This window comes from Pocillopora damicornis, chromosome 6 (genome assembly GCF_964200805.1).
Source record: "Pocillopora damicornis chromosome 6, jaPocDami1.2, whole genome shotgun sequence".
NCBI classification, from domain to species: Eukaryota; Metazoa; Cnidaria; class Anthozoa; order Scleractinia; family Pocilloporidae; genus Pocillopora; species Pocillopora damicornis.
The window spans coordinates 6,220,001-6,244,513 of NC_142675.1; the positions used below are offsets into that span (position 1 = coordinate 6,220,001).

At 38.0% G+C, this 24,513-nt stretch overlaps 3 protein-coding genes across 3 annotated transcripts; 2 read left to right on the forward strand and 1 right to left on the reverse strand.

The window, feature by feature from the left end:
- The first annotated feature begins 178 nt into the window (after window positions 1–178).
- LOC149043648 (uncharacterized) lies at window positions 179–2,928 on the forward strand. Its single transcript, XM_089210097.1, has 4 exons — window positions 179–439; window positions 540–736; window positions 2,448–2,510; window positions 2,864–2,928. Exons 1-4 carry the CDS (start codon window positions 330–332, stop codon window positions 2,926–2,928), a joined length of 435 nt encoding a protein of 144 aa, XP_089066223.1. The 5' UTR covers window positions 179–329.
- Window positions 1,836–6,392, forward strand: LOC113676577 (uncharacterized). Its single transcript, XM_027193249.2, has one exon. The coding sequence runs from the start codon at window positions 3,279–3,281 to the stop codon at window positions 4,671–4,673; it is 1,395 nt and encodes a 464-aa protein (XP_027049050.2). The 5' UTR covers window positions 1,836–3,278; the 3' UTR covers window positions 4,674–6,392.
- LOC113676578 (26S proteasome non-ATPase regulatory subunit 1) lies at window positions 5,102–24,513 on the reverse strand. The gene is made up of 34 exons (XM_089210549.1): window positions 24,343–24,513; window positions 23,145–23,188; window positions 22,907–22,980; window positions 22,599–22,662; window positions 21,947–22,052; window positions 21,083–21,222; window positions 20,424–20,486; window positions 20,250–20,327; window positions 19,601–19,666; window positions 19,373–19,441; window positions 18,776–18,963; window positions 18,188–18,260; window positions 17,533–17,670; window positions 17,093–17,181; window positions 16,902–16,980; window positions 15,499–15,598; window positions 14,900–14,973; window positions 14,461–14,521; window positions 14,155–14,205; window positions 13,716–13,792; window positions 13,144–13,203; window positions 12,258–12,413; window positions 11,704–11,768; window positions 11,180–11,294; window positions 10,853–10,909; window positions 10,440–10,602; window positions 10,016–10,185; window positions 9,012–9,104; window positions 8,653–8,736; window positions 8,411–8,452; window positions 7,727–7,864; window positions 7,018–7,068; window positions 6,534–6,609; window positions 5,102–5,385 (listed from the first exon to the last, which is right to left on the reverse strand). The coding sequence occupies exons 1-34, from the start codon at window positions 24,359–24,361 to the stop codon at window positions 5,300–5,302; spliced, it is 3,009 nt and encodes a 1,002-aa protein (XP_089066675.1). The 5' UTR covers window positions 24,362–24,513; the 3' UTR covers window positions 5,102–5,299.

Consider the following 24,513-nt stretch of genomic DNA (forward strand, 5'->3'; position numbering starts at 1 on the left):
TACAGTGTTTCTTGAATTCCTAGATTGTACGCAGTCTGTCAGAGTTCTGTCAAATCTTGAAGTTTAGAGGCCTGCCACATTATCTTCTTATTATTCAGTGTTTGCTTATGGTCTGTATTTATAGGGCAATAAGAGGCCTGGTGCTTTCTTTTCAAATTTATGAAATAAGAGGCAAGTAACATATAAAGAAGGACAATTATTCATTGAAGTAGCACTTTAAAGAAACAACTGATAAATACTCAAGAGACTGACTCTCAGCTGACTTTTGGCTAAACAGCCATGTTTAGCCATTTGGTGTCATCCTCATTTGTTCTTATGGGTATGTGTGCATGATACATGTACACTATACTAACATTCTAAGACAATTGAAATGTTTGCAGCTCAAGGAGGCTTTTGCTGGTAAACCTGGCTACGAAGGAGTGCAGTTGATAAGTGTGAGGTATGTGAATTAACGAGATATAGAAATTTTATTATTTTCTCTTTTGTGATCTGTTTTCCATTTCATGTCACTCTAACCCTCTGTCAATGTCTGTCCTTAGGTGTGGAAGTATTTTTGTTGACCTTGCACTAAAATTCAACTTCACTACAAAGGAACAAGATGTTATCATAACACTTAATAACGCTGTGAAAGATGGGAAGCTGGGAGAGTTCAGTGTTGGTGCCATAAAAGGGAAAAAAACTGATGTGGAACCAACAGGTGGAGGTGCCACATCACCACTTGACAGGTCTTTTGGGGGTAAGTCCTCATAACACTTCTTACAAAAGTTTTTCAAATTGATTTATTAATGTCCTTGCCCCTCTTAACTTGGCTGTTTGTGGTGTGAAAAAAAATAGTTTTGAAAGTTACTGTATTTAACTCAAAATTGGTACTGTAGCAGATTTATACAGAGATTCGAAAACTTGGTGTATGGTAATGACAACTATGACAACCACAACCAGCCCCAATTTGAGCACTAATAGGACAGTGTATGTATCATAGTTTAGCTGTTCTGGAAATGAGCCCGCGTTCTTAACCGGCCACAAGGTAAGTTTAATGACGGGAAATTCTATAATTCACTGAATGGCCCAAATTTTGAGTGGCTACCTAGAATGCTTCCCTCTGAATACAAAGATTTATAATGTCCGATCATGTGGGTTGTAGGTTAGTAATTACTAGTCACTGATTAAATCGGTAATTTTTTTCCATTTTCTTTTTGCGTCCTGTCGGTAGTCAGTTATATTCTTCGCCTTTTTATCGCTTGTCGGCTAACCCCATTTAGACCCTTCATTAATGTCAGGTAACTGACATTAATTTGCAATTTCAAAATGTGATCAGTATAATAAGCAAAGAGATCCTTTAAAATTGCGAAGATAAAACTTGGAAGGTTCTAAGGCATACTAGTCGTTAAATAATTTATGCGGTGGTTTATGAGGTCAGAAAGATGTATTGTTAATTTATCTCAGCTAAAACCAATTATTTTCTTTCTGATAAGGTATAAAAACCTTCTTGATCCGCGCGTAATGTAAAATAAACAAAAATTACAGTTAATGATATATCGGAACCCACATTTATGTTTATCTCAGAGGCGTGACTTGGAGTTTACATTGTGGGAGGGGAATTTTATAGTAACGAACCCCGCGCGCCTGAAAAGAATTTTTTTTTATGCTGCTTCTCATCTCTTTCTGTCAGCCTGCTCATTTTCCTGTGCCGAGGAGGACTAGCACTTGGAGTATCTTGCGCTGAAAAGATTTCTGGCATTTTAATTCTTCAGATCTACGCGTTTCTACAAACCTGAATTGCACGGTTTGTATTTTTTAACTCACTTTAAAGCATATATCTCATAGAAGAAGCGGGGGAGTGGGGGGGGGGGGAAAGAGGGGGTGTTATGGGCACCCCTGAATACCCCCGAGCGAATGCTCGAGTATAACAGCCTTTTTTTTTTACCATGGAAACGGTTAGACACAAGCTTGAGTAGGCAATGTTATCAAATGCAAATAATCATCTTTTTCCTTTCTTCTTGCGTTTTTGTTGCGCTCATGAAACAGAAAATAGCTTAAGCACAAGGGATTTATCATTTTCAGGTCACCGATGGACTTTTTCCAATCCCCTTCGGGAGAAGGACACTTATTTTCAACCGCTCTGAAGGAAGGGTTTATTCTTATGGAGGCTGAGAAAGGTATGTGCGGCGGCGGATATTTCCAAATCCATTTTGTTGTGAATTGAGTACGAATGGCATATCATCTTTAGCAGATGCAACTTTCTGTTGCTATGCAGGTTGTGATATGGGAAATGGGAAAACCACTTCAAAACTCATGCCGTGCAATCGCAACTGAGAGCATTATCAGCCCCATTCTCTCCTTCCCGTCGATCTCCCTACACGCGTAGGATTTCACACAACTGTGATCTAAAACCGTCATCTTGCCGGCATTCAGGTGTAAAACATGTCTTTTTTTCTCTTTACACAAAGTGCCTTATACTGGTTTTGCTTGCTGCTATGTGCACGTGTGCGTGCTTCGCCAGTGTAAACCAGGTTTGTTCACAACCTCATTGATCTAACAACTTCCGGAAGTAAATGCCAAATAAAAATTTTATGACTCGACGATTGTTGTTTTGAGGATTCACAGTAAAATTACGACATAAGATTAATAATTGCGTTTCCTAAAATATTAAATTCTCTCGATAAACATAATAAAATCTCTCGATTAAAAACGTTACATGTGAATTGTAGATTATTTTATCTCACTCGGTAACCGTCGATATGAATTCTACCTTATTCTCGACAAAAATGAAAAACAACGTTTTTCAAAACGTTTAAAATTGTAACGCTTCAAAGCAGCGGTTAATCTTTTATTGATGACTTTTATCTTTCATCTATTATTTAAGACACGTACTTACATTCCCCCGACAACAATCAAACAGATATAGATCGTATCAAAGTGTTTTCGTGATCACGGAGTGTAAAAAGGACATAATCAGTTTCAATATCACAGATACATGCACCAATAGGAAGAGTGCAATGAGGCGCCTAGGATACAATTCATCTGAACAATTCACCACAATGCTTGTTTTGATCACGGAATCTATTCTTAAGGAGCTTGAGTAGAGCGGAAAGAAAACATAAATGTTCAACCGCCAAACAGAGGGTTTTTTGTGAAAAGAAAAAAAAAAGTTGGAAGAGTTATTTTTGAAATTCGAATACTTCTGATCGGATAATAGCCATGTATTTTAGGATTTCATAAGGGAGTTATTCCTCTTTCACAATTTTTTCCTGCTTGTTATAATCTCCTTGTTCAAAGCGATGGCAGCCAACAGAGCACCTACATCAACTACAAATGTTAAAAAAGATCTGACATATTTCTCGGATGATCAAGAATTTGAGACAGACTTGGAGGATGATTTTGACGTTGATAACTCGCGGAAGAGCAAACCCAACAAGACAACTGTGGAGCGATATTTTGATGCCTGTGAAGCCCTCAACACTGTTCCTGTTGCCAAATTTGTTCGTCAATCTCCAAAAGGCCATGTAGATCTTAAACATTATGGAATACGAGATATCGGCGCCCAGGCAATCGCCATAGCGCTAGAGCAAGACATTGTGGTTACAACCCTATACCTCCATGACAACGGGATTGGAGAAGCAGGAGCCGTTGCTCTGTCCAGAATGCTCAAAGATAACTGTTTCGTGCAGAACTTTGACATTTCGGAGAACAAAATTGGGAGACTAGGAACTAGAGCAATTGGAGACATGTTACTGGAGAATGCTTCGCTTCAGGAAGTAAACTTAAGCGGTTGTGGAATTCATGGTAAGGATATAAAGCAGTTTTTAAAAGCCTTATCTGGCAATCCTTACTTGAAGAGCTTGGATTTCAGTTATAATGATCTAGGAGACGAGGGCGCCATTCACTTGGGCCGTGCGCTTTCCAAAAATCAAAAGATGGAACTTCTTGATCTCAGCTGGAACAACATTCGTGTCGCGGGTATCGAGGCGCTTGCCAAAGGACTAGTGACGAACAAGAAACTGAGACAACTGGAACTTTCTTGGAACTGCTTCTTGGACGAGGGAGCGAATCATCTTGGCTCAGCTCTGCTGAAAAACAATTGTCTTAAAGTACTGGAGGTGCAAAGTTGCGGGATTCATACCGCTGGGGTTTTCAAGATCGCCGACGCCCTAAAGAAGAATCAAAGCCTTGAGGTGTTGAGGATCGGTAAAAATCCCTTTCAGAGTTCCGGCGCAGGTTCACTTCTCCGCGGTATACGAGGCAACCAGACGGGTGCTTTGCGAGAGCTCCTTCTGGACGATGTGGTGTTTGACAAGGAATGCGAAAGGGAGCTTGACGCTCTGCTCCGGGAACGACCAAACTTCAACTGTTCTTGGGATGTCAGTATCAGGGGCGGAGACGCAATGAGAGGCAAGACAAAAAAGCCAGACGCAGTAGAGATTTTTCTCGCCTTTGTTCGAACACGGGGTCTTCGTCTAATAGACTTGTTCAGGATGTTGGCCAAGGATGGAAACTCAACGACCCTCACTAAAACTGAATTTATCACCGGGATGAAGAAACTCAACGCCCCCCTCAAAGATCACCAGCTTAGAGCGCTTTTTGACGTCTTGGACGAGAATAATGACGACATCGTGGAGTTTTATGAGTTCCTAAGCTCCAGGAGTCACTATTTAAAGACAGCGCAAAAAAAATAATAGCTTGTATCTCCTGCCTGACTCTACTGCAAAACTCCAGTAAAACCTAGTTTACTGAAGAGGAAAGCCAACTGACTGGCATGTTTCGCATCATATTTTGAGGTCAGCGGTCTAGCCCCGACGTGAAATCCATTTGACATTGCGTTCGCTGCACAAAAGCTTAAATTGGCGTGATTTCTAGTTACAGAAGATTTGTCTTAGGTCGTTCAGCACCTCATCAGGCTTTCATGGCAGTTACTCAGATATACTCCTGAGTGGAGAGAGTCGCAATAAGAGAGATGTACATTGCCCAAGAACACAGCACAATGACCCGGCCAGGTCTGAAATTCGGGGATCTCGAACACAAGACCGACGCGCTAACTGTCGCGTCACAGTCCACGCCACTACTTCTCCCATCATCAAGTTAGTCAACTAAAAAGAGTCCTGCCTTCAGATGTTACTGTTTATTAAACTGTACACTGTTTCTTTAACACTCGAAAGACACTCAAAGCCAAGAGTGCGACCTTTCAAACCTATGAGAAGTACTCTCAAGTTCGTTCTTGTCTTTTTCCTTTCTTTTGTTACATTTATCAAAATTGTTTTTAATGGTATGAAATAACCGACACAGTCTGAGGCAGAAATTTTGTTCAATCTTCGTCGACGTACTCAAACGGTTCTGGAGGGTCAGGTTCGTCTTCCTCTTCTTCAGTGCCAATACCCATGGGTGAGGAAGCTAACAGAGAAATCAAATTCAAAATAAGCTCATCGTAGTTAACCTTTAACTCCCGTGAGTGACCAAGACAAAATTTCTTCTTACTATATCTATACAATGTCATGCAGACAAGTGATGAGAATAACGAAAAATATCAATTATGGAGTTGCTAAATGATCCGATACTAAATTCTCCAAACTAACATAATGAGAATCATGTGGCAAACAGTTAAGAGAATTACTAATGAGATCTTAGGAGTTAAAGGATTGATAAAGGTAATAGGACCGAGTGGAGTCTTATTCGGTCCGTAATCATACAAGTGACTAACAAAATCGAACGACCGCGAAGCGGGAGTCCGTTTTGTCAATCACGAGGTATAATCACAGACAGAATTGGACGACAGGAAGTCCTGTTACCAATTAATCATAACTGTTACAATTTCAGAAAAAAAAAAAAAACATTTAGGACAAACATACAAACATCTCTGGTAGACAATGTCTAAAGTAAAAAAGTTCCCCGGGTCTTTTTATTCCCCAGGATAAGTGGTCGTTGCTAACGTTATTGTGTGATTGGTGGATTTAACTGAGTGGTCTTAGTATGACTGGCTGCTTCAACTGTCCGCTTACAAGTGTCTAATTACAGCCAATTGTCCGACTACGCTGTCCGATTACAACTGTGCAGAATGATTCATAAAAAATAAAGCAGTTGATGCAACAATTATATTTCAGGAAATTGTAACGGTTACGATTAACTCCAATGTGTGGAGAATATATTGATGCATTGGAGATTGAAGATTTATTGAGGGGAAGGAGAGAATCCGATACAAGGTTTAGATATATTCAAACAATTTTGGAACGTTTTTTTTTTTTTTGGAATGTGAACGAAATCGTTGTTCACATTCAGCTCACTGACAGCTTTAAGACAGTGACCAGCCTCTTTCCACAGACGAGTGTAGGCACAACTTCGCATGAGCAGAGTATCATTTGCAGAGAAACATAATAAAACCGTATTGGTGAGATACAGTTGGACTTGAGCAATATGTCTAATGTGTCATAATACTAATGGAGGGAAATTCTCTAATAAAAATTTCATCTTTCCTCGAAAATGTCCGCAGACGGATGGTTCGACTGTGGTAGTAAATTTCTGTAAGTTACTGAGAGATTTATTACCAGGAAGAGGTTCGATCAAGTCCTCGGGCTCATCAGATTTGGAGTCAGTCATCATCACAATTCCTCCGATGTTAACCTACAGTGAAAAAAAAAAGACCCATAAAAATTACTAATCCATTAGCGCTAAGGGAAGAGCTATGACCGCTAACTTATTCTTAAAATCTATCTCCTCTAGGAGTTCACCCTCTGACTCCTAAGAGTGATTAGCATTTAATTTCTCCTTACAATATTATCCTAAGAAGCTCTTGATTGTGAAGTAAATTCTCCTTGTCAGCGCCTCAGGAAATGTCCAGAGAACAGTTTGGAGAATATGCACATTGATGTTTGAGTGTAAAGAGTTGAACAAACCGCAAGGACTCCTTTTATTGGAAAATCACGAGGGGCTTGGAAAAAAAAACCTCCGAGTTCCCCTTAATCCTTTCTGAGAACAAACGAATAACACCATTTAAGATAACTTGAATCAAAAGCTTCAAGTAAAGCTTACCGGTTTTAGAGGCCTGTATCGGCTGTCTTCTGGTAGGGAGATAACCTTGAGCTGCGGAAAGAAAGATGTTAGCATCACGGTATATAAATAATTTAAGAGCAATATCTCTTTAAAGAAACGAAATCCAGGTAAGCCGAGATGATGTAGAATATAAAACAACCTTGATGCAGCGAGACTTCTTAAAAAATCAAATTTCAATGCATACAAATACACCACTTCGTGGCAATAGTTAATCGCATACAACAAGAAGACATGCTGATAAAGAGAGAAACAATCTTCGTTAATGCGTCGCTGCTAACAGCATTAGTTTCACATTTATGCCGAGGTAGAACACCACTTGAACCTCTTGCTACAAGAGTTTTCAATTTTCACTCCGGTGTACCAGTCTGTGTATCGCATATCAAAATAACTACAAAAATGACAAAATTCACACTCGGCGAAGAATTAAGGAGAAAAAACCACACACAAACTGCGGCACAGATCAAAACTGGAAGATGTAAAAAGATAATTTCGAAACAATATGCACTATGACGTCTGGAAAGGATACATAACACAAACAGAAAACCGCAATCACGGCGGGATACTCGCTAAAGCTCTTTGTCTAGCAACCTAAAGCTTCAAAATATTTCTAGTTTCGTTCATTTTTTGAATTCACAACTATTAACGAGAAAAAAAAAAAAAAAAAAAAAACCAAGGTGACTGCACAAACCTGTGCGGGTAGAACTCTTGCCGGGTTCTCTAACAATTCAAAGTCAGGTTCGTCTTCTTCCATTTTCTCGCTGCTTTCCTTTTCACTCTTTTCAACAGTTGATTCTTCCTCGGACTTGTCTTTTTCGCCTTCTTTCTCCTACAAAATGTTTTAAAAATTGAAAAGATGAATTAAGCCCCGTGCCCAATCTTTTCCGCGGTTTACCGAGAGGCAAGAAAATTCTGCGGATTGGCAGCTGCTTAACGCTGCTAAATGACAGTAACGTTATATTTTATGGAATTTTCATTTTATGTGATGAAACTTAGTTTCACGTAACGAAAACAAACCTAAACATACATAAAAATTAAGCGGTCAACATTTTCGCGCTTGACATTATACCGGTTTCTGAGGTTTAAAGTGACCACCATGCATTATTGCTTCTTTCTGACCCCCTCCCCCCTCGGTACTCCCGACGGTAAGCTGGTGCCCTCTTACACTCCTGAGTAGAGAGGAGAGCTATGACAACCCATCTACACAGCAAAGTGGTCCGGTCACCGCTCGCACCCTGATATTACGTAGGATCGTTCCTCACATGAAATCTTGAGTTAGGTTAGAGTTTTATTCTGTGAAGTTTTTGTACAACAATCACCACAACCATATACGTAAAAGAGATAACGAATCAAAGCAACAAAGATTATTGCTCACCTTTTTAGCTGATGAAGCTTTTCCTTTGTCTGCTTCCTGATCCTGTCAGAGAAGCAAATAAAACGTGCATTAAAATAAGTTATTTCCCAAGTACGTTGATCAGAAAACGCGCGTGGAGGAGCGAGTGTGCTAGAGCGCCATGATTCAGACGAAACGAATATGACTATCTTGAAGCCTTAAAACAAATTTGAACAAAGCAAAGATAGAAATATTGCGAATCAAAAGGCGAATGAATTGCTAACCACTTCCATCTTGTCTTCGGATGCCTCGGATTTCTTTGCTCTGGCCTTCGCCTTAGCTGTGATGGACAAAACTGCTGTAGTGACCTGGGAACGAAAAAAAAAAAAAAAAAAAGATGAGGTGTCTTTACTCTAGTAAGACGCAGGCAAAATAACAGGAAGATGAAAGGAAACATTTGCGGTTAACAGCAAGAAGCAGTACTAAAACACAGACTTTCATTCCAATTTTAAGCCTTGAAAATCAAATCCAAAGAAGTTCTACCCAAGTAAGCGGATGAACACTGATTTTCTCATTATCTTGCCGAGGATAACAAATCAAAGACTCACTTTTCTACCTTATGATCCTCTTCATACAAACATACCTTTTCCTTCTCTTCTTTCTTAGGAGGCTTCAGAGGTTCAGGGTAGGCGTACATTGATGGCTTCACGTTGGATCTGAACTGCATTTTGGGCATCTACAATGCAAATTAGTAACAAAGAAATTCACGATAGTGCACTTGTTTCACCCTTTAACTCCCATGAGTGACCAGGACAGAATTTCTCCTTACAATATCAATACAATATCCAGCAGAAAAGTGATGAGAATAAAGAAAAATATCAGTTAGGGGATTATAAGTTGACTCAATACCAAATTCTCCAAACTAACATCACAAGAACTGTATGGCCGACAGTTAGAAGAATTGCTAATTAGATCTTGGGAGTTAAAGGGTTAAAATCCATACCGAGCCTACGAAACACAAAATCTTAGGACACGATATAAATCAGCGACTACCCAAAGAGGAACGAAGTAAAATCTCACAGCGAGGATCATTTCGTCAGTTCATTTCCCAAGTCAATATTTTCGTTTTAATCCTTTAACTCCCAGAAATGATTAACAAGTAACTTCTCCCTACAATATTCAGCAAACAGGTAATGAGAATACTCAAATGTATCAAGTAAAAATTGTTAGATCTTGATCTAGCACCAAATTCTCAAAACTAATTTACAAGGAAATGTGTAGCAGCTAGAGGGGAGAATTAACAATCAGATCTTGGGAGGTAAAGGGTTAATAGTTTAATTACATATCTGCCTTAGTAACGCATGAACCTTATCTGAACTATTTACAACGTTGGTTTCTTCGAAGCTCAATTGGTTAGAACCTCAAACTGGCTTCACGAAGTCAGTCTGAACGCCACAGGTTTTTTGCCCCATATTTTCTTTTTTTAGCTTTCTGTTCCTAATTACATGAATTGCATCCCTACTCCAAATTTCTCGCCCAGTTCCCTCAACCGTCAAGCAAAAACCTTGGATCGAAACTAAAAATAGTGCGAAACATTGGAGTCTTTATTTGTTTCTCTCTAACTAAAAAATAGAGCATTGATTTTACCTTCAAATCGGAATTTAGTCCAATGATACACGAGGGAGTAAAAGCCAAGGACAAGAAGTGAGAGAGTGGGAACCAGTACCACACGTGTGTAAATACAAACAGTCCTACAACTGTTGCCATGTGCGTGTGACCCGCGCGAGATTCGAGCGAGATGGTCACGTTACGTCCACCTGGTAGAAAAGAAAAATATTAAAAGTAGGTGACTAGTAGACAAAAATAAGTGAATGAATTTCAACGATGCATTATTTCTTTATGTTTCGTGATAGCATGTACTCTCATTTTGCCGGACGTCGGCTTAAAAGGAAACTGGAAATTTCTGCGTAAGTACAACAAAAAGATGTCTTGTCTCGCAAGCGCGACGTTAACGCACGAGCACCGTACAACATGCACGAAATGCAGTCACTAGCGAGGTGGAAATACTCACCGGCATCAAGGATTCCCTGAGCTAGGGTAGCGCCGAATTTAGCAATGACATCTTCATGCTTGTCACTGATCACCTTTGCGAAGATCTCGCGGAATTTCATTACCTTCGGACACGCAAGTTCCGTCTGCTGGATGAGAACCAGGGAGCTGGCGATTAAAGCACCCTAGTAAAACAGAAACAGAAATTTATGATTCTGGGATATCAAACATTTAAAGCTAAAACAAAACCCTGCACTTCTGTTTTGAAGTTTGAGTTCTTCAGCAAAGTTTGATAACAACATATCATCTCATCGGGACTCAGAATTTTTTTTTTGTCTCACGCTGGTGACAAGAAGGAAAACATAATTATTCCTCATCATATCATCTGTTTACTTGTTCGATGTCTGATTTACACAACTAAGAGCTACATCTTACCTGCCGCACATAGTTCACAGGGTCATTTGTCATGGGTTCCAAAAGAGCAATCGCCTCCTTAAAAAAAATAAATAAATAAACAAATAAGTGAATAAATAAATAAGTAAAGATCACGAACGTTGAGCTTCTTCGACATCGACCGAAACACTCGAGGATTTTCAAGTCTCAAACTACAAAATATTCTTTGTATCTTCTCTTCATTGCTTCTGGTAAGCGATAATCATACAAGTTTTACGGGGCTAAGTTAGCAAACAGTTTGCGCGGGAGGTTAGGGCGCTGCAAATAACGACCAGTGTTACGGTTAGTCTGATATTTCTGTTGAAATACCTTTAATCCAGTGCCTGCGCAGGCAATACCCAGGGCCATGGCTGCTCCGTATCTCACGTGAGGGTTATAACTCTCTGACAACAGGGACACCACACTTGGGCACTGCTCAGGAGTTCTACAAGGTTAAGAGACACTTTCTTTAGTTTGGGTTCTGAATACTAGTCTTAAAAAGTTACCTTGCAATTAAATTTACCCCATTTATTTCCCAATATCTCGATATCAATTCTCTACCGCGTCTGTTTGATTTGTCGTGATTTCAGCTTTGAGAATTGCTGTTTAATCAAACAATTCCCCCCAATTGAAAATTAACTATGAGAGTAAACTGTCTTTATCAAGGACATAACACAACAATCTGGAACCCAAATCGAGTCCCAACCAGTCTATCTTTGGTCCAAACAGAAGACAACAATGACCTACAGTACACTGCTAAGTCTCTTTTTCAAAGATATCGCATCTATAATAAACTGAGATTCACACTGTACTTTTAAAATCGATGATATTCGATCTATTTTCATATAGCTTACCGAAAAAGGAGAAAACCTAGTGACGTCACGGCGGCCCTTCTTACGTCATCACTGACATCGCTAACCTGTAATAAAAAAGCGTTTTCGATGATTTGCTGCAGAAAGTTCGATTACCATACTACAATATACTAAGAAAATTATATGGAAAGTCCATTTACAGCAATTAAGGAAGTCCTAATCTGTGATGTCGTGACAGTGATAGTGACAAGTCAGCGGCCCAGTGAACGATTACTAAGAGATGACCAAAAGCGTTTCCTTGCAATTCTAACACGCAGCATCGAAGTGTGTGGCATTCTCGGGCGACACCTTTGAGTAACAGAAATAACCAGACGACAAGAAAGCTGCGGAACAGTGTAACGTGACAAATCTGCGTAACCAGAAATTGGTGTGTACCAATGTTGTGCGACAAGAACGTTGCGTGACAGTATGCGAGACATATGCATGGATGTGTGGCAGGGTCGTGCGGCACTGTTATGCAAAAGTGTTTTTTAAACAAATGACAAGGCAGTTGTGTGACAGAGTCACATGAAAAATCTACAACCACGTGTACGTACAGCGACATGAAGGAGTCGTTTGATGGCCTTGTTGTTTCCAGTGCCACAGTAGGCCATGGCTACTGTATACATGCCACTTTGCCTCAAGTTAGGATCCTTGTCTTGCATCAAGCTTTCAATGAGCGCATCGGCTTCTTCCATTCGTGCGTACATCACCTGCATAATAAAACATCTACCTTAGAACACGTTATCGATGCTGATCAAACCATTTGGCCTAAAACCACTCCAATGATCCAAACTAATATTTTCCGTTTCACTCCAAGCCAAGCAAAAGAAGAGTGAAAAGGTCTTGCATTGGCGTCACTTCCGGTTAGCTCATGATTCACTTCGTTTTTCTCGCTAAATTCAGTTTCCGGAAACGGAATTGAATGAAACAAGGAGACCACGTCTAATCAACACGAAAATGACTGCAACTGCTCGCAGACTATGGTCCATGGTACAATATATGCACATTGCACATGCTCGTGGAAAGTATCAGTTTCAAGATATCCAGACTTTTCACAGATAATAATATAAAACGTCCTCTGGCCAAGTGAGTACAAAATGTAAGTGAACTTCAGCCTTCCCTCATAGTTGCCTTCCCCCCCCCCCCCATAAAAAAATATTTTCAGCACTTCGTGTTACAGCACTTTTAAAATGTCAGAGTAAAAAAAATAACAATAACAATCGTTGGTTCACAGTAACCGGATAAGCTTGCTACTGTCGCCAAAAGTGTTTGATCAGTGGATTGCATCTTATATCTTTCCGTGACCTCGTCCTAACTCTGAGGAAGATTTTTTTCTCTGAATAAATTTTTGCCTGTGGGAAACACAACGAAAGCTGTTCCTATCATCGCAATTATGAACAAGGTACGCAGCCACTAAGTAATTCGGTTAATTGAACTTACCAAAGCAATGCCTAAAGAGAGCCCACGAAGGATTTTCTCGTGCTGAGTTTCTTGAGCGTACTGCGAGTCAAACACAGATCAGACACAAACAATTACATTTTATCAAAACAAAGCCAGCCACTGAAGTCAAAAATGACAGGGGGCATGACCAATCTACAACAGAGGAAACGAAACGTTTTTTATATCATAAAAGCCTCTGTCTCTCTCCTTCCCCAGATAATAAAATAAAATTTTAAAAAAACCCGAAAAGTACTGTCACTTTTATCCGTTTGGGCTAGATTGTAGGTAGTGTTGCGGTAGAAAATAAGCTCATATCAAAAATTAAAAAGAAACTGTTTTCGTTTCGCAGGTTCTCAACCAAAAGATGTGCCTACTGAGTATTAATTCAGTGTGGGCAACAATTCTGGAGAAAAATATAGACACATTCATGGCAATAGTAAATTTTCGTGTTCCCTCTCTTCCTCTCCCACCCCCACAGAGGAATCCCTGAAAACTAATTACCTCCCATCAAGGACAGGGTGGGGTGGGGTGTGTGTGGGGGGGATGGCTTTTTAAAACAGAAACGAACGTACCCCAACCATCTCCTCGATAGCTGTGGCAGATTTTGATCCAAGCATCACAAGACCCATGGCAAGACCACAAGCTTCACCTGTAACATAAAAAATAACGGTAAACTGAACTCTACTAACTGCAGTCAAGTGTACTGCACCTTCTCGAGGAGAAATCGCCAAATGTTAAGCATCTCTTTAAGTGTTTGGTCAAAGTACCAACAATTCCTGAAGTCAAAACCTTCGAGTCACGCATGAACATGAAGACTTTTATCGGCTAATCTTCTCTCTCGAAGAGTGGAAGAATTTTTTAATGGAGTATCAGGTGTGGACGTTACTGTTGCGTATATAGCACATTCTACTGGATAGAGCTCTGTCAAAATTCTATTAGTTGAGCCACGCCTACATCAGAAAAATTCCTAATGACTGAAGGATATACTTGAGCTATCAAAGAACTACTAACCTGTCACGGCATCATCCTCCCAAAGCTGTGTTTTCAACTGCTCATAGACATCTAAATTACGAGACAAACAAAAACTTTCTCAAGGAGAGTGTCAGAGCGACAGTTGGGAAATACACGTACGTGCATGTAGGAGTATTACTGAAAAGGGCTACAGTATCTGCTGATCGGCCACCACCCCCACAGGTACAACAGAACTGAACATTTACGCCATACTCCTTCTTTCATTATTTCTGAATCAATTATCGACCAGCTTTATTTGTCGCGCTGAAAACACTGCATGGTAGAAATACCTTCTTAGTGACATACCTTGTCTTGCGGAGCCCATGGCTGCCAGTCCAAGTCCAAGGCAGCCTCCATGCCTCACCATCTGAAAGAAAAATACAAGTACATTTAACATCTCCAATGAATTTGAATGCAGAAGGAGAATTATTGCCTCGTGTCAAATAAATTATCAATTCCTAGTCATTTAGCTTTCTCATTCCACTGTTTTTTCTGTTTGCCTGACCTTTTTAAACTTATTCAAGACTTGAAGCCCTATAAAATACATTAAGCTTGCAATTTACACTTGTGTCTGTTCAATTACTTTAAATCTGAGACAGACATCACACATACAAACATGCATGTACACACTTTACATTGCAAATTATACACAACAAAGTAGGTAATGAAAAATTGCCAAGCAATGAATAACACGCCTGTTTTCAATGAAGTTATAACCATTCTTATTTAAGGAGTAAAATCTTACATCTGTTGTTGCATTCTTCAGTTGCTGTAAAAGATACTCGATAATCTTGCCACCATGGTTAGCATGAATCAAGCCTGTAACCAAATCAAGAAATATTAAGAAAATGTCATTACATGTAAATGAACTTTACGTGCATATCCAACCTCCTCAAGTTTAGCCCTTGGAAAATTGAAATATGGGATTGCATCGCTACCCTCTCCCATTTATTTTTATTCATTTTCAACTAATCAGATGCAAAACTAACCAATGACAAGCACTTGAGTACTTAAGTTTAGAAGTGAAATGCACAGTAAAGAAAGAAGAACATCAGAGTGCAAAAATCCAAAAGTCTTGGACTCAATTCTGAAAGGAGACCTTAGTATACTTGTGTCAAGACAAATAGCACCTTTTTTTCTTCTTGTTTTTCTCAGTTGTTTACTTTCTATTTTCATTTCCAATGGCTTGAGGGCTTACAGCTTACAAATACTTGTAACTGATTTAAGCACTTGCTGACTTCTTGTCACATTTGTCTTTTTCCCCTGACTTTGTTTATTACTCGTTGGCTTGTGTTTTAAGAAAATGCATCAAAGGTACTCTATTTTATATCTAACAACCATTACCCAGCGCAAACAAGCCTCCTCCCTCCTGGTAAGCACTCCCTCCACTGCCATCTTTTGGTAGATAAGTGGACATCAGTTTCAGTGCATCTTGCTCATGACCCTTTAGATAAAAAAATAATCAATCTATTCAATTAGATCTATTGTTATTTAATGCATGCAAAAAGCATTTATTAATTGCACCTCTGAATAAAAAAGCACCCCTTAACTGTAAGTTAAAAAACGAGAAAAAGAAAAAAAAAATTTAAGGACAGGAAAGAAATGAACAGTACACCCTTCACCTTTCTGCATCCTAACATCAGTATGCATATTCTCCTTAATGTTCTCTATAAATTTCCTAAGGTGCTGACAAGGAGAATTTGTTTAACAATCAAGCACTTCTTTACTTGGTGATGTTGTGGTCCAATCTTATCCTTGGTTCAAATTTTACTCTCCTTTGTTTCAAACTCATCATCATGCATTACAATAACCAAAAACAAAAGAAAGTAAAATTTGAACGGAGGATAAAATTGAACCACAACAGTGATTACTTCCTTTTTTCTTGCAATCTTGATTCAGGGGTGATATTAGGGAGAAATTAAAAGCCAGACACTTGCAGCAGGTAAAAGGGTTAAAAATTAATGTACTCTCCTTCTACATGAAAACACCTTTTGTTTCCCATCAATGACATGCAACTTCTTTTTTTCACAGCCTTATCAGTAACTAACTCTCATCCTCTCAAAATCTGTAAACTAATGATCAACAAACAACAAAGCACTAGCCCTTGCAACTTCTGTTTTTCACAGCCTTATCAGTAATCAACTCTCATTCTCTCAAAATCTATAAACGAATGATCAACAAGTGACAAGGCACTAGCCCTGAAAATAAGGTGCTCAATCTTAACATTGTTGTAGCTTTAGCTGATTCTCATTACATGTACCTGTCTCTCTGAATTTATTTTATAGAATTAGTACTGAGTGTTGGGGATGGGTTCCCTTATGGGGAAACTAATTTTCATGCATGTGCTGTGGCAGAATCTATGAACAATGCCATCAGGCTATTGAGTTAAAACCCTCTTTTTTTTGTTCAGTTTTTGGATCAATATCAGTATCTGAGCAACTGCCCACCTACCCCTCCCCTAACTCAACAACAGTCAATTGACAACAAGTTAAGGTTAATGTTGGGTTAGGGGAGGGGTAGGTGGGCAGTTGCCCAGATACTGATATTGATCCCAGGTTTTTTCTCAATTTTGAAATGAATGTGGCTTTAAACACTGTAACCATTTAGTGTGAGTTTTGTCAATGCCTTCATTAAGGAGCTTGAGAGAGTTTCAATCTTACATGTACATACATGTAGTTAGTCACTGTTTGCAGCAACACTGAGAGAGTGAAAAGATACAACAGACACATACAGACAGATTTACCCACCCTGTGAATAACTCCTAAGCTTGCTGTTGCTGTAAATTTTGCCCAGTTTGTAGCCCTTCCAAGCCATTCAAGGTTATTTCTGTGTGTTCAAGAAGAAAAATCACTTTCAATCCTTGCTAAAAAAAAACAACAACAAACAAATGAACAAACAAATCACAAGGTTACTGTTTGAAATTCAGTTGATAGCATACCGAAGAAAGGTGTCACTTGTTGTCCCACAATGCATATAGGAATTAGCTATTACAGTGGCTGTGTGACAAACTGAATTTCTAGAAGAATCCTGTAGAAAAGAAATAAAGAAAATAAGACCTGTGAAATTCAAGTTCTGGCTGTGACTGGTGAACAAAATTATCTGGGATTAACTTTCTTGTCTCTTCTCTCTTAAATACAAACAAACAAGTACATGTAACTAAATAAAACAAAGAAAATAGAAACAGACAGGTGCAGTGTACATGTACAGTGTGCCTTTAATAACTCTGATTGGTGAGTAATATCAGCATCAAATTACAAGTACATAGACTGTGCGTAGACTGAAATTGAGAGGGGAAATAATTGTTTTCCTTCACCAACCAAATGCACATGTGCATGGACATCATCCTGTGAAAAACTTATGGATGCATAAAGCAAGTACCTTTGTGTTTTTGAGAATGAGTAGATCTGCATGATTATTTCTGATAAGGAATTCCAGATGAAGGGCAATGGTAGTCTCTCCACCCAGGATTGCCACCAACTTGTCAACTTTGTCAACCAGTTTTTTATCACTTTCACTCTGTGATGCATTGAAAAAAAAACAACAACAACAACAATTATTAGATTACAAAGAGTCCACTTCTTCTTTCGGGGGGAGGGCAGTACTTTTTTTTTATTACTGTAGTTAGCTTGCACTGTTAGTTTCTATATCACCAGCCCAATTGGAACACCAATAGGACAGTGTACACATCATGCTTGTAATTGGACAGTGTAATAGAACAGTTAAAGGGACACTTAACACATCATGCCTGTAAAAGTGGACAGAACATGTCATGTGCATGCACTATTGTCTCACATTTTGCCTGGTAAATTGTTTACTTATAAAAATGTATAACATGTAATCTAGTTTCCTTCTCAAATTTTGTCATGGTTTTGATTAATTGGCAACAAGACTTTGTGTCATCTAATTCTGTAATCATACTCACAATTGACAAATTGGACTCATGCTTCACGGTCGTCCAATTTTGTCAATCACTCGTACGATTACAGGCTGAATTGGACTCGAATCAGTCCTATTACCAATATTGATAACTCACCAAAACAGCATCTGGTTTTGGCTTCTTAGCAGGAACTTCCTTCTCTGCTTCATCAGTGTCCATAGCTGCATCACTATAAATCAAATGAAACATCAGTTTTCATCACAATGGAGTTCAGTGGCTGATATATTATTGATCAGGATCAGAATGATGAGATACAGTGAAGGATGTTATGCAGACAAAAAATTTTAAAGGTGTGACATCCAGAACTTTTGATGAAATATTTATCTCAGTGACAGAGTTTTGTCTTCATAATGAGTGACACAAATTCACATTACAGTTGTGTCCATCTGTGGAATGATTACAGAGCTGGAGATTGTTTGTGATGTTTTTTATACAAAGGTCAGCCGCTGTGACTTATCACTGATCTGATTGTTGATTCTCCCATCTAGCTGCTACACATTTCCTTGTATATTACTTGGGAGAATTTGGTATTACATCGAGATAACAGCTTCTAACTGATAAGTTTGAGTACTCTCATTACCTGTTTTCCAGATAATGTATGGATATTGCAAGGAAAAGTTACATGTTAATCACTTATGGGGGCTAAAAGGATTCAGATTTCTTGTGGGTATGTGAATTACTCACCCTGACTTCTCTGTAATGCCATTCTTATCAGCTTTTCCCTCAGCGGATGCATCAGTGCCTGTTGCTCCAGTACTGGATACAAAAGGTACTGTGGCTTTTAGCGCAGATGTTACAGATGACAGGAACTGTTGAGTGGCTCCTTCATACAGATCAAAAGCAATCTGGTAGGCCATCAAGGTTTGATCTTTCTGTTAATTTGAAGAAAAAGCCTGAGTTGCCGTGTACATGTACAGGTTGTAACTTATAGATTGGCAAATAAGATATGAATGGCAGGCACATGTACACCTAAAGCCTCACAATGAGCCAAAATTTTGCTACAACTGACAGTGTACTACATATACCTGAAGTAAACACAGACCTTTGGTTGGGGAGTCTTAAATTGCAGCCACAAGGCATTTCTGTCTCCATTTCATCTCTTTCTGAGTTGATAATGCAAATTGACCCCCATGAAAGAGTCTCTAAAGCTGATTTTCAAGGGTCCGCTTTTCATCAAATTATCTTGTAATACTCTTCCACCACAATTTTTTAGAAGCTTACTCATTTTATGCATTTTTACAAAACAATACAGTTTAAAATAAACTATCTGAATCATCTTACCTCATTGTCTTTTATTAGTTTTTCCAAGATGTCAGCTACTCCTTGAGCATCATCAAGAAATATGAAACACTGAAGATTTAAAATATACACCATGTACATTTAAACCCAAAGTTACCATATTTTGTCAACACAAAAATAAACTGAAACTCATTCACCAAGGTGAATTTCAAATCATTATGTAAATGTCAAATACATACTTGTGCAGTAGTTTTTAAAAATTATACAAACCTGACAGACACTGATGAAGTCTGGCGTTGCTAGATTCATGTACAGTTGTACCAAGACTCTCAGGACCTGCAAAAGGAAAGATGCAGTGTATTTGACCCTTTAACTTCCAGAAGTGATAAGTATGTAACTTCTCCCTATAATATCCTAACATTAACCTGTACACAGGTAATAAGAATACTCAAACTAATCAGGTGGAATATGTTATCTTGATCCAACACCAAATTCTCATAACTAATGTACAAGGAGATATGTTGCAGCTAGAGGGGAGAATTTATTTAGCAATCAGATCTTGGGACTCAAAGGGTCAATCAAAGCTGAATATGCTGTATTTGTTATGCCTTTGCAAGTAAAAAGAGACATACATTGAAAATCAGGAAATAGCACATCATTACTTAAACATCTGGCCCTGGTTGTTTGAAGGGCAGATAGTGCTATCTTCCAGATAACTTGCTATCCAGTGATAACTGTTACCAAAATGCACAGATCCAACACCAAATTCAACATCCAACAGATAGAGATTTATCCAGTGGATAGCGTTATCCACCCTGGGAACAACCAGAGCCTGACGTATTGAGAGTCAATTGTGACAATTTAGCTTTTTCAAATTTGACTCTATGTTTACAATTGCAAAATTATTAAAGTTGCCTACCTTATTTCTAAACTGTCTACTTTGTATCAATGACATACAGACTGTTAGGCTGTAGGACAACATTCCAGGCACATCATCCTGAACAAAGGATTACATTCAGTTAATATCACAACATTTAACTTGTTTTTGGTTCTGAGATTCAAACTTCAAGAGTTTTGACAAGAAACAACTCACTGATTTCAAAATTGCTTGTTCAAATATGTCCAGTCTTCTTGTTTCCAGGGCTATTCCAACAGCCTAATATAACAATAAAATATAACTTTCAGTTATATCTTAGGTCCAAATGACAAATCTTTTATCCACTGGATTGCATGTACAGCTTTGGTATTCAATAAGCACAGCCTCTTTTCTTGTTGTTTGTATAAATAAAATACAACACACAAAATATTTTCCTGCATTATGTATTAAACCATAAAATGAGATAAATCATGTGTTTTTTTTGTACTGAGCTGTAAGTTAATTGAAAAGTTTATTACAGATAGTTGCTCCTGGATGCATCCATTGCATGAAACATCTATACCTTCAAGCATATGTACAAGTAGTACTCTACAGTATATACAATGCAGGCATGACCACTAGGAGACAGCTCTGAACAAAATTTTTACAGTAAACCAAGGCTTTTTATCCTGAAATTTCACTTAACTTTCTTCTGAAGCAAAAATTTGACTAAGTATCACTCTGACCTCAACAGAATTTTCCCTAAAGAAGCCTTAAATTATCATTTGAACTTTCGCATGAAAGTTCCCAAGAACAAAAAATGAAATTTGCCCATTTCGCATGTGTTACTTTTGCACAATACTGTACTGTACATGTCATATCGTTAAAATATTAACCTGTTTGTATTTTCCATCATCAAAACATCTTTTGAACATCCTGTCCACAATGGCTTCAAGTCTTGTATCTATAGTAACATCATCATCTGGGTTTTCTGCTTTATAAACTCTTTTCTCAGTGTATGAATCAATGCATTTTGCTGCAAAGTAAAACACTAATTTATTCATACTGTATATTTAATCCTTTCATCCTAATAGTGGATGGCTTCTACTTTCTCCTCACAGTATTACACTTGAATCAAATGTAAACTAAGGTTAAGAGAATAGAAAAAATGATCACCAACTCAAAAAGCTCCTGATTGTCAACAGAATTCTCCTTAGGCAATAATGATGTAAATGAAGATGGCGAATTTTGAACCTATTGCTTTTAATAAAAGAGGATATCATTCAAAGAATGACACAGGTATACTTTGAGAAAAAAAAAACTCCCACTGTGTCAAATAGGAGTAGAGCCCAAGACCTATCAATTGGTTCATTAGATACCTTTCCACTGAGCAATAGGACATTTGTCGCAGGCAAGGCCTTTTTGACAAACCTCCTGCATACTGCTTCTGCTAGGATAGGAAGCTAATACATGTAGGTGTCTCCTTATCAGTATCAAATAAAATGTAAAAAGAACAGTGTAGAGAATTTGTATGTTAATGTTAGGTTGGAAGGGGGTAACAACTTAAGTTCATTTTGGAATATTCAATCCTTAACATACATGTATGGTGAAGCACTTTTAAAAATGAATATTGAATTTGCATCAATTTTCATACCAGTTCTTCATTATTCTCTACACCAAAACTAAACTATGGTGATGAAAATTACATTTTTACTAAAAGAGGAACCCATTTCTTTTGTGTTAAAAATCATTAACCATACCAATGATAGTTTCCACATATTCTGAATGCCCATTCACATCAAACAGGTCTCCTGCTCCAAGTGCATATGCTAAGGAATCGTCAAAGGCTCCAAGGTGGTAGTACACCTGAAAAACAATGACATTGAAAAGTAACAGATAAGTTTCAAAGACTGAGACTGGTATCAAGTAGATCTTCATTTTTCTAATTGATCAACGACTGTTTGAACTAAACAAACATTGATTTGAAGAATTTCACACAATTAGAGTTCTAATCATCATTAACATGCACCTCATGATAATAAAAAATTATTTACCAAAGTCGAGGTAAACATCCACTATTTATCACCAACAGTAAGGTGAATACTTGTTTTGGTATGAACCACACAGAAACCAAAATATGCCAAAAAAATGGTTGGATAGTAAACTCTTGGTATGCAATTTAGTCTCTGGGCCTACTCCGAAGAAATGGTACATGTAAAATTTAATGTAACTGCTATTCTCCAACTAACTATCCAACCAGTGGGTGCGACAAGCACTACTCACTTGTATGGACTGCACATTTCTAAGTCAAATTCCCTGTCAGCAGTCTACTGCGTTTTATGATTACTTTCTTTCTGAGATTAGTATCTTCTGGCAGCTAAGTTTATGTGAGGATTAGTTTACAGTATGTACCTTGGATGCCAGCAGGGCTGAGAGCTGTCTTTGCTTGAATGCTTCATCTTCATATAACACTTCACTGTTCAGTAGGAGAAACACAGTTCAAATAAAAAACCACACCCTAACAAGGATTTAACTTTTGTAAGAGGGTCAAATATTTTGTTTATCCTTTTCAAACCATACAATCACAAAGCTAATAAGGTATATTATACATGTACATTATAAGGCCACACACATCATTCAAGTCTAAATATACATATGTATGACCAAAAGAACTTAATTAATTGTAAGAAAAAACAGTAGTTTGAAAAAATAAACCTCACATTTTTTCCACAGACTCAGAGATTTCTGCCCAGAATACATCAACAATGTGGTGCAGATTTTTAAGGGCAAAGACCTGTTCCAAAGAAAGATGAAAATATTGGTTGTAGGCATATTACATAAAATTAAAGTTTCTCTAAGTTAGTAAATATCATTATATAATCAAAAATGGTTTCGAGAAAAATTACACCTATAACAGGAGTTATAAAGTTCTTATAGGAAAGAGATAAGAAAACTTACCTTTAAATCATGTTCATTTTCATCAAGCAAAGCCAGCAGACCAGCTATTCAAGAAAACCAAACACATAAATAAATTGTATGTTTTTCTTCACCTATATGTAATAATCAAAAGCAGTTCAAGGATCTATGTGTGACCCTCCACGGGAAAACGGACACTAACGCTTTTCTGTTTAAACTGCAAAACCGTTTACTATAAAATTGTACAAAAGTAGCTGGCAAGAAGGCCATGCTATCACAGGATCACGAGATCAGGGGTTTCAACAAAAGTGGACCATTGGCAGTCTACCATTTTATAATATTTAAGTAATACATGTAGACCACACTTTCTATTTGTTTGCTGGTGTAACAACCCACTGGGGATGTGAGAAGAACAATCACAACGTTATTAAATCATAAGCCAGATGAAAGTGATGAACAAACTTTTTATGTGTTCTCCCAATATCCCAAGTGGGTTATTATACTGGTAAACTGAAACCAAGAGCAGTCTATTGCTTGAAAAACTTACAGTGGCATGAATTCCTGGACGAGAAAGACCAGGGTGGGATATTTTTATGAAAACAGTCAGCGTCTATTATCTCTATTAAATAACTACATGTATGGGTTAACTAGTGCAACAAACAAAAGGTTTTTGACCAATCAGGGCATTCTTAGTTCCCAAGTTATTTTATAATATCTTCTGATGTTTTTCATGCTTAAGTTTAACTGGAGATGAAGTAATTCCAAATTGCCGGCATAAGGAAGAAGCAAATTGAATACAGAGTCATAATATCCGAACGGAATCTACAAGCAAATCACTCTTTATTCCAGAAATTAAAGTTTCACTTCTTTTTCTTCCCTTCTGGAATATCTTTTCCTTTTTCTCTTTGTATGGCTCATATATTCTCACTTTTATGAAGGTTTATTTCACGTGAGATCAATTAAATGTCACGAATCGACTGTGATCTTATAGTGTATTCCTGGTTAATAGTATCTAACCTCCCTAACACAGCCGATTTCATAAATAAATAACGATAGAAATACTAACACAACTTGGAACGTCTAACGTTTGTCAAACGAGAATTCTTATTAAAGTCTTCAGTAATCGATTGATTTTGCTTAGTCATAAATTAAACTGACGAACGACCTCGTGAGAATACTATAGATTGTCAATTTGAGGCATCACAGAAAAAAATCTACAAAATAAACACGTATTACAAACCTGCTGATGTCAAACTCATAATATCTGATTAAGAACTCGGTGTGTCTTGCAGAAAAACTTTCAAAGAATATTACTCTCCTTTTCACATGGACACCGAAGTTTCTTTCTCTTTTACCTTTAGGAGGGGGCTTTGTAACCAAGCTTTCAAAGGAAGCCTGGCCTTCCATTCCC